The sequence below is a fragment of the Doryrhamphus excisus genome, linkage group LG20, assembly GCF_037039965.1.
Source record: "Doryrhamphus excisus strain RoL-2023G ecotype Guam linkage group LG20, RoL_Dexc_Guam_v1.1, whole genome shotgun sequence".
Lineage (NCBI taxonomy): Eukaryota > Metazoa > Chordata > Actinopteri > Syngnathiformes > Syngnathidae > Doryrhamphus > Doryrhamphus excisus.
Window position 1 is genome coordinate 1632721 of NC_136376.1, and position 14991 is coordinate 1647711.

A 14991-nucleotide genomic window follows, 5' to 3' on the forward strand; every position below is an offset into this window, starting at 1 on the left:
TGTATGGATGAATAAACATGGAAGCTACCAAATGAAGGATTAGACTCCCGTCTTTCAGAAAGCAAAGTTAGTTTCTACCTTTCCCCCTTCTTTAGTAATCAACAGTAGAACATAAGTTTCAGGAAAATATCAGCTCCCAACTAAAAAGCACAAGTTTCACTTTGACAGAACAATATTTTTTGCTTTTGTGGTAGCTGAAATATCTAAAGATCTATACCAGCATCAACAACACAAACTAATAATTTATTTGCACTAGTTACAATTTTCACATTTGGAACGGAAGTATGTGCGTGCACGTGTGGGCGTGCATGTGTAACATTCTGCACGCTAAACTCCTCCACACTCCTCCTTCCTGTCATGTGTCATTTTCCCCTCCAAAGGATTCCTGCCCAGCTCTTATCAAACGTGCTTCCGCCACCTTGTGGCCGCTTTTATGTCTTCAGGGTGATGTGGAGCGTCAATGCATTAGTGGAGAGTTGCATCATCACCTCAAAAAAAACTTAAATGACCTATTAGAGATGACCGAAATTAGCTTTTTTGCCAAAAACCGGTCAATACCAAAAATTACCGTCTCTAGGACGTATAAATACGTTGTTGGGATTGGTTGTTCAGGATGTTAAAACATATTCTTTGGTATTGAATGGATTCATGGCATGGCAAAAGGAAATATGTAAACAAAATCATTTTCATCTGACATTTAAAGTTAGGACTGGTGCTATTTTATGATGTCCTACTTAGAGAGCTTATGTCATATCTATTTCTGGTTTGGGTTCAACAAAAGTCCAAATGTTTGAGGGACACATCGTGAAAAAAATGAAAAAATGAGAGCCATCATGAAGGGAGGACATATTTTGGACATATTTTGATTGGCCGGCAGATGGCCCTCGCAACAACCTCAAACTACTTCGTCTACAAATCAACAAAACCAAAGTAATTGTATCGACGGTGGCTGTGATTTCAGTTGTCACGGAGTACTTGGAATTGTAGTAGTTGCTGGTATTTTTTAATTGTCATTTATACAGTGGTATCTTAGCACCGGAGTGTTTTTTTTAGATGTTAACCGCCGATTTTTGAACTGCGAGCTAAAATATACAAGCTGCTAGTTAACGGCAGGCATAGCCAAGAACGGCGATTTGGGGGTTTTGTGACCCCCAACTTATTTTGACACTGTGATGGACGTCTGTGTTAGAACTGAAATAAATAAGATGTGACAGATAGAAGGAAGTAGTACCTGTTCCGCATGCGCCCTCTTTCCCTTCATTGTCCCGCCTCTCGCCCGTCTCTCGGGCACAATAAAGATCTCGGCAGTGGTTGGCAGACCAGGAAGTACGGTGACCAGCAGCTGGTCTTCGCTGATCCCGGTGACCTTTATCAACAACAATGTTGTTATCTTTTGAACATATGTATAGGATACGAGCGTCAAAGCGACTGCCGGTTCTGCGCTTCAAGTACAACTTGCCTAAAGTAGCGTTCGCTGTCAAGTCAGAAGGCATAAATCAGCACAAGCACGCAGGATGAATGTGACAGTGCTTGGTAAAAAAAAAAAAATGGAGCTTTTAGTGCATTTATGCCGTAACCAGAGCTCTGCTGTCAGCTTCCTGGAGTCGAACACGGTCGTATGTGACAAGACAGAAGGTCAAAGTGAATGTTTTATACTCCGGGATATATTTAGAGCCGGCCATCCAGGTCTTTTACATAAGCGGCTGCCTTTTCGACACGTTGTCCTAACGAGCGGCTGCCATATTGGGCGTCTGGCTGCTCTCTCGTGGCATTCAGCCACGCCCGCAGAAAATGGCAACAGTCTTAACGGGGATTTAACCTCCCCGCTTTTGAAAAGGCTGCCGTGGTTAAAAAAGATCATGTCAGCCATCGTGTCACCGCAACACAAAGACTCGACAAAGGGAAATTCCTTTCCGGGATGAACTGACCTGGATGACGGAACGCTTTACCACCCGACCGATGTCTTCTCGCCAATCGGGAAGGCCGGGATTCGCCTCGTCCAGATTCGACGAAAAAGCCAACATTTGGGACTTGAAATAATCTGGAATGCAAACAGAAGTGAAGCAAACATAGTAAAGCATCACGCTTCTGTCCTCCACTCGACCTCCAGTCAAAGATCCTCTATATGACAGGAGTTGTTTTTAAGGACCCGCTGCAGAAACACTTGTCAAAGATCCTCTATATAACAGGAGTTGTTTTCAAGGACCTGCTGCAGAAACACTTGTCAAAGATCCTCTATATGACAGGAGTTGTTTTTAAGGACCTACTGCAGAAACACTTGTCAAAGATCCTCTATATAACAGGAGTTGTTTTTAAGGACCTGCTGCAGAAACACTTGTCAAAGATCCTCTATATGACAAGAGTTGTTTTTAAGGACCTGCTGCAGAAACACTTGTCAAAGATCCTCTATATGACAAGAGTTTTTTTTAAGGACCTGCTGCAGAAACATTTCTCAAAGATCCTCTACATGATAGGAGCATCACGCTTCTGTCCTCCACTCGACCTCGAGTCAAAGATCCTCTATATGACAGGAGTTGTGTTTAAGGCCCTACTACAAACATCTCTAGTCAAAGATCCTCTATATGGCAGGAGTTGTGTTTAAGGCCCTACTACAAACATCTCTAGTCAAAGATCCTCTATATGGCAGGAGTTGTTTTTAAGGACCTGCTGCAGAAACACTTGTCAAAGATCCTCTATATGACAAGAGTTGTTTTTAAGGACCTGCTGCAGAAACACTTGTCAAAGATCCTCTATATGACAGGAGTTGTTTTTAAGGACCTGCTGCAGAAACACTTGTCAAAGATCCTCTATATGACAAGAGTTGTTTTTAAGGACCTGCTGCAGAAACACTTGTCAAAGATCCTCTATATGACAGGAGTTGTTTTTAAGGACCTGTTGCAGAAACACATGTCAAAGATCCTCTATATGACAAGAGTTGTTTTTAAGGACCTGCTGCAGAAACACTTGTCAAAGATCCTCTATATGACAGGAGTTGTTTTTAAGGACCTGCTGCAGAAACACTTGTCAAAGATCCTCTATATAACAGGAGTTGTTTTTAAGGACCTGCTGCAGAAACACTTGTCAAAGATCCTCTATATGACAGGAGTTTTTCTTAAGGACCTGTTGCAGAAACACATGTCAAAGATCCTCTATATGACAGGAGTTGTTTTTAAGGACCTGCTGCAGAAACACTTGTCAAAGATCCTCTATATGACAGGAGTTGTTTTTAAGGACCTGTTGCAGAAACACATGTCAAAGATCCTCTATATGACAAGAGTTGTTTTTAAGGACCTGCTGCAGAAACACTTGTCAAAGATCCTCTATATAACAGGAGTTGTTTTTAAGGACCTGCTGCAGAAACACTTGTCAAAGATCCTCTATATGACAAGAGTTGTTTTTAAGGACCTGCTGCAGAAACACTTGTCAAAGATCCTCTATATGACAGGAGTTGTTTTTAAGGACCTGCTGCAGAAACACTTGTCAAAGATCCTCTATATAACAGGAGTTGTTTTTAAGGACCTGCTGCAGAAACACTTGTCAAAGATCCTCTATATGACAGGAGTTGTTTTTAAGGACCTGCTGCAGAAACACTTGTCAAAGATCCTCTATATAACAGGAGTTGTTTTCAAGGACCTACTGCAGAAACACTTGTCAAAGATCCTCTATATAACAGGAGTTGTTTTTAAGGACCTGCTGCAGAAACACTTGTCAAAGATCCTCTATATGACAAGAGTTTTTCTTAAGGACCTGTTGCAGAAACACATGTCAAAGATCCTCTATATGACAGGAGTTGTTTTTAAGGACCTGCTGCAGAAACACTTGTCAAAGATCCTCTATATGACAGGAGTTGTTTTTAAGGACCTGCTGCAGAAACACTTGTCAAAGATCCTCTATATAACAGGAGTTGTTTTTAAGGACCTGCTGCAGAAACACTTGTCAAAGATCCTCTATATGACAAGAGTTGTTTTTAAGGACCTGCTGCAGAAACACTTGTCAAAGATCCTCTATATGACAAGAGTTTTTTTAAGGACCTGCTGCAGAAACACTTCTCAAAGATCCTCTACATGATAGGAGCATCACGCTTCTGTCCTCCACTCGACCTCGAGTCAAAGATCCTCTATATGACAGGAGTTGTGTTTAAGGCCCTACTACAAACACCTCTAGTCAAAGATCCTCTATATGACAGGAGTTGTTTTTGACAACACACCACAAAAACACTCGTCAAAGATGAAATGATCGTCAAAGATCCTGTATTTGACAAGCATTCGGGCTGTTTTTAAAATTGACCTATAATGCTTTTTCCACTTTTCTGAGCTATAAATGTTGTTAGAATGTTCGATTCTGGTGTTAAACCATGCCAGAGTTTCAGATAATGAGGTTTGTGAAGTTTAGGTGTGACCAATCACAGCTGAGTGGGCGTGTTCGGAGGCGGGCAGTGGGTGGAATAAATTAAAACAAACCGTTTTGGCAGGAAGCACAAATACAGCTGGAATAGGTGCTGATTCTGGAAGATCTAACAAGTTTGAATGTGCGGGTTATTGTGTGTAGCTGCTCTACAGGAGTCTGCAACTTAATACAAAGGGTGGAAAAATGAGCATAATAGGTCCCCTGTAAAAACCTCCAGTCCAAGATCCTCTATAACAGGAGCTCTTTTTAAGGACCTATTAGGACCTAAGTCAGAGATTCTCTAAATGCCAGGAGCATTCAAAAATACTTGACCTCGAGTCAAAGATCATCCATTCTCTAAATGGCAGGAGCACTCTGTTAAAAGCTAGTCAAAGATCCTCAATATTACGAGTCAAAGATTGTCTATCTGAGAAGCGTACCATAAACCGCCAGAGTCATTTGGTCCTGATGCACCGTGTTCCCGACTGAAGCCTGAACCGTGACCATGTGACTTCCCTCCTCGGAGAAGGTGAAGGACATCCCGCCATCCAGACTCATGGCGGGCTGAAAGGACAAATAATGGCGCGCGTGAAGAAGAATTCACCCTGGAATATGATCTACCGAAGGCTTCCAAACATCAACACGGAGGCGGTAGAAGCTCACCTCTGTTCTGTTGTCAATCCACCAGTAGTACGTGACCGTTCCCACGTTGCTGGGACGCAGCGCCGTGGTGAAGTTCACCGCTTTGTTCTTGACAACCACCGACGGCGCCGAGAGCTGCACCTGCTCCAGCTGACCTTTAAACCGCAGGAGGCGACACAGCCATCAGGTACGGAACGATTCAATTCCAAGCGCACTTGGTTGCACCAAGCTGGTTTCAATGAGTCCGCCTGGCGCCCTCTGGTGTTGTGAAGATGTACTTGAAAGCAGGAGAAACTGGACAGGATGGGACTCACATGTGACGTGGAGGTAGAGCGTCACCCTGTCCAAGCCCAGAACGTTGCTGGCTATGGCGGACACCTGGTAGATGCCCACTTTGCCGTACACGTGCCGGACCCCATCTTCGATGGAGCTGATGTTCACGTAGGATATAGCGGTCCCATCTCCGAAGTCCACCGTGATGCTGGTAGTGGAGCTGAGACCCTTGGACCAGACGCAAATACGCAAATACGCAGTAACAAGTACAGTATAAGTACACGGTATAGAAATACTGATGTCGTGATGAAGCACCTCTTCCAGAAAGACCAAGAAGGTGACGTTCTTGTGCAGGGTGGCCACCAGGGTGCCCTCGCTGGTTAGAAGCTGGAGGCCTCTGGGAACCTGACTGGGACACCTCTGCCGCTTGGGGCTGTACTTTAATAGAGTTCCGTCTGTGCAGTTGTTAGACAAAGCCTTGCGATATCTTCAGTTGGGAACAAAAAAAAGGTTGTTGATGTGTTTGACGTCTAACTTCTCAGCCTCAACCAATTTGATGAAAATTCATATTTAATCTTGACCCCTAATCTTAATCTCTGGTCCAGAACCAGAATCACCCAAACCCTCAATCTTAATTTTAAATCCATAGTCCATAACCCCCTAACCTTATCCCCTATTCCCAATACTTAATCGATTGTACTATCTTAACTCCTAATCCTAATACCGCAAACTCCAACTCTGACCCCTAGTCTACTTTCTTCATTCTTAAACCCCAATCCAAATCCCTAGTCCAAAACCACTAACCATAATTTAACCAAAATCTGTTGTCCAAACCCCGAACCCCTTTAACCATTAATCCTAATCCCGAATTCCTGGTCCCTAGCCACCCTCCATTATTATTAACATTAAATGTAACTACTCAACCCCTAGTTTCTAAACCCTAATCCTCATCCTCAATTTATTGGCTTTTACCCCTAAACCCTAATTCCTAGTCCATGAAACTCTAACCTGGAACCCTATTCCGAATACCTTGCCCCTTACGCTAATCTCCAATCCTGTGTTCTTTGTCGCTAACCCTGGTCTGAATCCCTAGTCCCAAAACCTCTAACCAAAATCTGTTGTCCAAACCCCGAATCGCTTTAACCATCCCTTTAACCCTAACCCTAACCCTAACCCTAACCCTAACCCTAACCTTAATCCCTCTAACCCTAACTAACCTAACCCTAACCCCAAACCCATCATCACAATCTTAACATACTAATCACTAGTCCATAATCTTAATCTCTTGTCTTTAACTCCAAAGCCCTAAACCCTAAATTGGAATCTAAATTCCTTGTCTTTAACCCTAGCCCCAACTGTAACCCCTAAAATCGAGTCTATAACCAGTAATCAACCTAATCCTAAAACCTCGTCCCTAACCCTAAACCCGACATCACAATTTTAACATACTAATCCCTAGTCCATAATCTTAATCTCTTGTCTTTGACTCCAAAGCCCTACACCCTAAATCGGAATCTAAATTCCTTGTCTTTAACCCTTGCCCCAACCGGAACCCCTAAAACCGCGTCTATAACCACTAATCCTAACCAGTTACAATAACCCCGATCACAAATTCGACTAAACCTCGCTCTAACCCCAAATGCACCTTAAACCCTAACCCAGAAACCCTACCCAAACCCTAACTCCAACCGATCCAACCCTCAAACTGACTACTTCATCGTTTTATGACCCTTAACCTTTGTCTATAAGACCTAAACCTACCTGGAAGCCATGTTTTCCACATATACCGTTTACAGTGTACAATGCTGGCATCTCTGGCCTGACAAAATCCATCTTCATGTTCATCTTCAGCGTTCTGCGTTTGGCATGACAATGACATGAAGAGACGGCGTACCCTGTGGAATTCAGGAAGCTGTCCCCGCTGATGCAATCTCTGGACGTGGCCGACGGAACAAACCAAAAAGTCGGAGTGCAGCTCCCATCGACCTGCCTCTCGAATCCATAATCGCTGTTTCATGCAGGGAACAAAGATGGACAGGAAGTGAGGACACTCGTGTAAAAGTCTATAGGTAATATATACGTACGTCAATGGGAAACACATTGTTGGTCTCATGTATAGATAATTATATCTTTCATACGTCGGAGACATCTTTGAGGTTCTTTCATCTCCAAGAACAAATTTGACAAAGTGGTGTTAAAGGCTGGCTCCATATCTTGGTGATCGCCTTTTATTTAGCGATAAAAGCAAACGCATGACAGCATGAAAGCAGCAACACTTGGTGCCCGGGAACTTGAAGGAAAAAAGTATCAAAGTATCAAAGATGAAGCTGCTAATGAAGTCTTGTTGCTGTCAATCCGGGCTAAACTATTCCCACCAGCTACAATACGAGGCTGCCGTCACATCGTCAATCATCTCCTTTTAGTTAGGAGCTTTAGTCATTCTTTTCAGCTTTTAAACTATCTGCAATTTTTGAAAGACGGAACGGTACCCAGCTAAGCAACCGCAGTTGGGGCTCCTCCTGCATGAAAAACCGCCATGTTTGTTGTCGGCATTGTCTATGCATGGCCCCCATTTTTACATAACTATTTTTAAGCATTTTGAGCAAGAGTGGGCAAGCTTTTGGGCTGTCTTTCTCAAAATAACAAATAGAATAATTAACCAGCACAAAGTCTTTGATAATTAGCAAATAACTGCTGTGGTCTCTAATTAGCGCCACGTTATCATAGCTGTGGCTGTAGGCAACAACCTCGCTAATTGTCTGTACTGTAGACAACAGTACGACAAGTGGAACACGCATGATTTTCACCACAACAACCCAGTAGCGACACTTTCAAGTTAATACAGAGATGGACAAAGTTGCTGGATGTTAACCACTCCATAATCAAAATGCAGCTACCGCCATCTTGTGGAATTCATACAGATCACAGCTGTTAATGCAAACATTTGTGACCCGGATAATACAGAGATGGACAAAGTTGCTGGATGTTAACCACTCAAATATCCAAATGCAGCTACCGCCATCTTGTGGAATTCGTACAGATCACAGCTGTTAATGCCATCATTTGTGACCCGGTTAATACAGAGATGGACAAAGTTGCTGGATGTTAACCACTCGAATATCCAAATGCAGCTACCGCCATCTTGTGGAATTCGTACAGATCACAGCTGTTAATGCCATCATTTGTGACCCGGTTAATACAGAGATGGACAAAATTGCTGGATGTTAACCACTCAAATATCCAAATGCAGCTACCGCCATCTTGTGGAATTCATACAGACCACAGCTGTTAATGCCATCATTTGTGACCCGGTTAATACAGAGATGGACAAAGTTGCTGGATGTTAACCACTCAAATATCCAAATGCAGCTACCGCCATCTTGTGGAATTCATACAGATCACAGCTGTTAATGCTACAATTTGTGACCCGGTTAATACAGAGACGGAAGAAGTTGCTGGATGTTAACCACTCCATAATCTAAATGCAGCTACCGCCATCTTGTGGAATTCGTACAGATCACAGCTGTTAATGCCATCATTTGTGACCCGGTTAATACAGAGATGGACAAAGTTGCTGGATGTTAACCACTCAAATATCCAAATGCAGCTACCGCCATCTTGTGGAATTCATACAGATCACAGCTGTTAATGCCATCATTTGTGACCCGGTTAATACAGAGATGGACAAAGTTGCTGGATGTTAACCACTCAAATATCCAAATGCAGCTACCGCCATCTTGTGGAATTCATACAGACCACAGCTGTTAATGCAAACATTTGTGACCCGGTTAATACAGAGATGGACAAAGTTGCTGGATGTTAACCACTCAAATATCCAAATGCAGCTACCACCATCTTGTGGAATTCGTACAGATCACAGCTGTTAATGCCATCATTTGTGACCCAGTTAATACAGAGATGGACAAAGTTGCTGGATGCTAACCACTCCATAATCCAAATGCAGCTACCGCCATCTTGTGGAATTCATACAGACCACAGCTGTTAATGCAAACATTTGTGACCCGGTTAATACAGTGATGGACAAAGTTGCTGGATGTTAGCCACTCGATAATCAAAATGCAGCTAATGCCATCTTGTGGAATTCATACAGACCACAGCTGTTAATGCCTTCATTTGTGACGCGATGCTAATTAGTGGCCCCGACAGTGACGCGTTCAATGTAGCGTTTATGGATTACGACTTGGTATGATTTCATCCAAGGTTGTTCTCACTCGGTTTTGCATCAGAGAAGGTAGAGTTTTTTCAAAGGAGTTTTTGTTGTGTTATTATGCATCTTTATGACTGATGCTGCAGAGGAGGAGACTCACCACTCAAAATCCGCCTCCGTGCACGGACACGAGTCCGACATCTGAGAGATGTACTGATCTCTGGCCTTGACACATCGAGCGTTTACTCTCAGTTTCTGGAAGATTCTCTTCATCCCCATGATGCACACTTCTCCCTGCAATGAATAATGGATCACAACCGTTCCGCAGGCTTCTTCTGCCGTCTTTGTCTCCCTCGCCGGAATCAAAGAGGCGTCGCCGCTCTGGTTGGATGAGCCGCTTGAAGACGGACTTACCTCGTTGTGTAACTGCCATGTCACATAATCGTCAGACGTGCAGCGCCGTTGGAAAATTGAGCGGAAGTCAATTTTGACAAGTTGCCACTCGGATCGGTGGCTGAAGTGACCAAAGATTCTGCAGAAGAAGAAGAAGAAGAAGAAGAAGGGGGGGAACTAGTTCAGAAGTTGTGGAGATAAAAACAGGAATAATATGCCTTTAATCAAAAAGGGCAAATGGAATGCGTTCAAAGCCACACTGAGAGTGTGCACTTCAAAGCCCCCGTCACCAAGTTGTAATTAACAAAACCAACATTTATTACTTCTGCTCCCTTACGTCATGATGAGGGTGTCCTCTCCGGGTTCCCCCAGCACCCCGTCCACGTACAGCGGCGACGAGGTGAAGCTGAATTTGTCCCAGTTTCTGCCCTCGTCGAAACTCAGCCTGAGTGGGGATGAAAGACAGAACGGCCGGATCACAAACCAGCAAAAGCCATCTAGCTCCTCTTCTTGTTTGAAGACATGAGAACAAAGCCCATCTTCAGAGATGCTTATGGAACCTGCTCAAAACAAAGGCCAAAGGCTGCAGTGCTAGCCGTCGAGCTAATAGCCCGGACTGTCAAATTGACCTCCAGCACGACTCTTAAGCATTCGGGTCACAGCACCAATGTAACCCGCCTGGTTCACTCTGCCTTTGGGCTCAAACCAAAGACCATTGAATGACAGTCATGAGCACTAGCCGTCAAGCTAATAGCCCAGACTGTCAAATTGACCTCAAGCACGACTCTTAAGCATCCGGGTCACAACACCAATGTAACCCGCCAAGTTCACCCTGCTATGGGCTCAAAACAAAGACCGCTGAAAGAGAGTCGAGAGCACTAGCCGTCAAGCTAATAGCCCGGACTGTCAAGTTGACCTTCAGCACGACTCTTAAGCATCCGGGTCACAGCAACAATGTAACCCGCCTGGTTCACCCTGCTATGGGCTCAAAACAAAGACCGCTGAAAGAGAGTCGAGAGCACTAGCCGTCAAGCTAATAGCCCAGACTGTCAAATTGACCTCAAGCACGACTCTTAAGCATCCGGGTCACAACACCAATGTAACCCGCCAAGTTCACCCTGCTATGGGCTCAAAACAAAGACCGCTGAAAGAGAGTCGAGAGCACTAGCCGTCAAGCTAATAGCCCGGACTGTCAAGTTGACCTTCAGCACGACTCTTAAGCATCCGGGTCACAGCAACAATGTAACCCGCCTGGTTCACCCTGCTATGGGCTCAAAACAAAGACCGCTGAAAGAGAGTCGAGAGCACTAGCCGTCAAGCTAATAGCCCGGACTGTCAAGTTGACCTTCAGCACGACTCTTAAGCATCCGGGTCACAGCAACAATGTAACCCGCCTGGTTCACCCTGCTATGGGCTCAAAACAAAGACCGCTGAAAGAGAGTCGAGAGCACTAGCCGTCAAGCTAATAGCCCGGACTGTCAAGTTGACCTTCAGCACGACTCTTAAGCATCCGGGTCACAGCAACAATGTAACCCGCCTGGTTCACCCTGCTATGGGCTCAAAACAAAGACCGCTGAAAGAGAGTCGAGAGCACTAGCCGTCGAGCTAATAGCCCGGACTGTCAAATTGACCTCCAGCACGACTCTTAAGCATCCGGGTCACAGTCCCAATGTGACCTGCCTGGTTCACCCTGCCATGGGCTCAAACCAAAGGCCACTGAATGAGAGTCGAGAGCACTAGCCGTTGAGCTAATAGCCCAGACTGTCAAATTGACCTCCAGCATGACTCTTAATCATCCAGGTCACAACACCAATGTAACCCGCCTGGTTCACCCTGCCATGGGCTCAAACCAAAGACCACTAAATGAGAGTTGAGAGCACTAGCCGTCGAGCTAATAGCCCGGACTGTCAACTTAATGTCCACTGCAACTACTCATGAGAAACAGCACCTCCAAGTCCCAAGTCCCAAGTCCCAAGATCCTGCCCCAAGGAGGAGTTTCAGTATGTTAGGGTCTTGCTCATGAGTCAGGGAAGGATGGAACAGGCAGCCTCCGCATCGAGGAGTTGAAGCGAAAAGCAAAGATCTCAATTTATTGGTCCATCTTACCAAATGTGTCGAATAGGCAAAGGTGTGTGTCGGATGGCCACCAGAGAACCTCCTTGGTTCAGGAAAAAAACGCTGTACTCCTCTTGGAAAACCTGCAGACAAGATGGCGGTGGCGATAAAATAAACACGCTTGGTTTAAAATAAGCCGACGCCTCCTGGGATGGTTGAACTAGCGTCAAGATGTTTACCTCTTTAAGAGACAAAAAAAAAAGGTCTCGGCGCCGGCTTTGTTTTGCATGTTTGAACACATCAGTGATGTGCTTTTAAAAACATACTGTTGAAGAAGACCTGAAGGCTCTCATTTTGGGTTTATTTAATCCTGACTCAATGATGACTTTGTGTTTGTGAAGCAGATTCCGTGAATTACCGAGCACCCACAACATGAGTCACAGTGATGAAAAGGCTTTTAATACACACCTGGATAGACACACCTGCACCATCTAATCACATGGAATACACAACGCTGCCTTACAAAGACGACGACAATGTCGGGAAGGTGTTCATTTTACAAAACGTGCATGTAGTGCTAGTCATGTGGCGACACACTGGACATGAGCAAGGCAGCATTAATGAAGGTTGGTGTCGTAATTGACTGAGAATATTTACTTATCATCTTGGAAATTCATTCATTTATTTTCTACACTTATCCTCACGAGGGTCACAGGGGGTGCTGGAGCCTATCCCAGCTGTCTTCGGGCGAGAGGCGGGGTCCACACTGGACTGGTGGCCAGCCAATCACAGGGCACATATAGACAAACAACCATTCACACTCACATTCATACCTATGGACAATTTGGAGTCGCTAATTAAACCTAGCATGTTTTTGGAATGTGGGAGGAAACCGGAGTATAGCATAGAAAGCATAGAAAAGTTATCTACAACATGTTTTTTTTACCACTATTAGAGCCCTCTAGACAAGCACTAACACCCCTATATTCAGCTTTACAGTCGCATTACATGAAAACTTACACATTAGCATTAGGAATGCCTAATGCTAACATTACTGAGTACTACATATCATTTATTTTTCAATAGTAGACAATAATAGACAAACAACCATTCACACTCACATTCATACCTATGGACAATTTGGAGTCGCTAATTAACCTAGCATGTTTTTGGAATGTGGGAGGAAACCGGAATTCCTGGAGAAAACCCACGCATGCACAGGGTGAACGTGCAAAATCCACACAGAGACAGCCGAGGGTGGAATTGAACTCGGGTCTCCTAGCTGTGAGACCTGTGTGCTAACCACTCGACCACCGTGCAGCCTATCTTCGAAATTCAATGTTAATTAAATGCAGGTACCTGCTGCAATTTGCTTACAATTTGTGTTGTAAAAATTAAATTAAATAGTAAAAATTATATATACTGAGATATACTTATACAAATTAATGAAAAAATATTTTAAAAACTAGTTTAAATAGAAAAATTAAAATATGATATGTTTTTATGACTAGTTATTATTATACTGCGGTGGTGTAGAACAGTATTCCATAGCTGTAATGTTTAAGTGACATGAAAGTGGGAAAAAGCTGTCAGCACAATAACAGGAAGTGTCAGTCAAAAAGGAGCATTATTATCTTTGAAAAGGTTGCCTTTGCCTACTGCGCTTATGGAACGGCGCGGTGAGTGTACGGCTGCTTATTTTAACCACCGCCACGCGTCTTCTACACGACGCTACGTTGGTAAAAAGCCATGCTCTTACATTACACTTACATGCTGCATAAAGTCTTACGGCGAAAACGTTACCTCTTTCCACGTGTTGCCGGCATCAGACGTGATGAAGATGCTGACATTGGTGGTGGTCAGCTCCGGTCCGACCACACCTACATACAAAAGTACACACAAGCCATTTTCAGTGGATAATACATCTACAGTGAAGAAAATAAGTATTTGAACACCCTGCTATTTTGCTATTTCTCCCACTTAGAAATCATGGAGGGGTCTGAAATTTTCATCGTAGGTGCATGTCCACTGTGAGAGAGATAAACTAAAAAGAAAAATCCAGAAATCACAATGCATGATTTTTTAACAATTTATTTGTGTGATACAGCTGCAAATAAGTATTTGAACACCTGAGAAAATGAATGTTAATATTTGGTACAGTAGCCTTTGTTTGCTATTACAGAGGTCAAACGTTTCCTGTAGTTTTTCACCAGGTTTGCACACACTGCAGGAGGGATCTTGGCCCACTCCTCCACACAGATCTTCTCTAGATCAGTCAGGTTTCTGGGCTGTCGCTGAGAAACACGGAGTTTGAGCTCCCTCCAAAGATTTTCGATTGGGTTCAGGTCTGGAGACTGGCTGGGCCATGCTAGAACCTTGATATGCTTCTTACGGAGCCACTCCTTGGTTTTCCTGGCTGTGTGCTTCGGGTCGTTGTCGTGTTGGAAGACCCAGCCACGACCCATCTTCAATGCTCTGACAGAGGGAAGGAGGTTGTTCCCCAAAATCTCACAATACACGGCCCCAGTCATCCTCTCTTTAATGCAGTGCACTCGTCCTGTCCCATGTGCAGAAAAACACCCCCAAAGCATGATGCTACCACCCCCATGCTTCACAGTAGGGATGGTGTTCTTCGGATTGTACTCTTCATTCTTCTTCCTCCAAACACGCTTATTGGAATTATGACCAAAAAGTTCTATTTTGGTCTCTGACCATAAAACTTTCTCCCATGACTCCTCTGTATCATCCAAATGGTCATATGCAAACTTAAGACGGGCCTTGACATGTGCTGGTTTAAGCAGGGGAACCTTTCGTGCCATGCATGATTTCACATCATGACGTCTTAGTGTATTACCTACAGTAACCTTGGAAACGGTGGTCCCAGCTCTTTTCAGGTCATTGACCAAGTCCTGTCGTGTAGTTCTGGGCTGATTCCTCACCTTTCTTAGAATCATTGAGACCCCACGAGGTGATATCTTGCATGGGGCTCCACTCCGATTGAGATTGACCGTCATGTTTAGCTTCTTCCATTTTCTAATGATAGCTCCAACAGTGGACCTTTTTTCACCAAGCTG

General features: G+C 44.1%; 1 protein-coding gene across 3 annotated transcripts in view; it reads right to left on the bottom strand.

Annotated features, from left to right (window-relative positions):
• LOC131107854 (VPS10 domain-containing receptor SorCS1-like) overlaps window positions 1-14991 on the bottom strand; it is a 98420-nt gene that overhangs the window by 15403 nt on the left and 68026 nt on the right. For all 3 annotated transcript variants that reach the window (XM_058058268.2, XM_058058267.2, XM_058058266.2), the window contains exons 13-24: window positions 13721-13797; window positions 11969-12060; window positions 10200-10307; window positions 9884-10001; window positions 9630-9763; window positions 7196-7309; window positions 5617-5788; window positions 5343-5529; window positions 5050-5183; window positions 4827-4950; window positions 1929-2041; window positions 1232-1366 (exon numbers count right to left, since the gene is read on the bottom strand). In XM_058058268.2, the coding sequence (XP_057914251.2) occupies window positions 1232-1366; window positions 1929-2041; window positions 4827-4950; window positions 5050-5183; window positions 5343-5529; window positions 5617-5788; window positions 7196-7309; window positions 9630-9763; window positions 9884-10001; window positions 10200-10307; window positions 11969-12060; window positions 13721-13797 (1508 nt within the window). The remainder of the gene's footprint in view (window positions 1-1231; window positions 1367-1928; window positions 2042-4826; window positions 4951-5049; window positions 5184-5342; window positions 5530-5616; window positions 5789-7195; window positions 7310-9629; window positions 9764-9883; window positions 10002-10199; window positions 10308-11968; window positions 12061-13720; window positions 13798-14991) is intronic.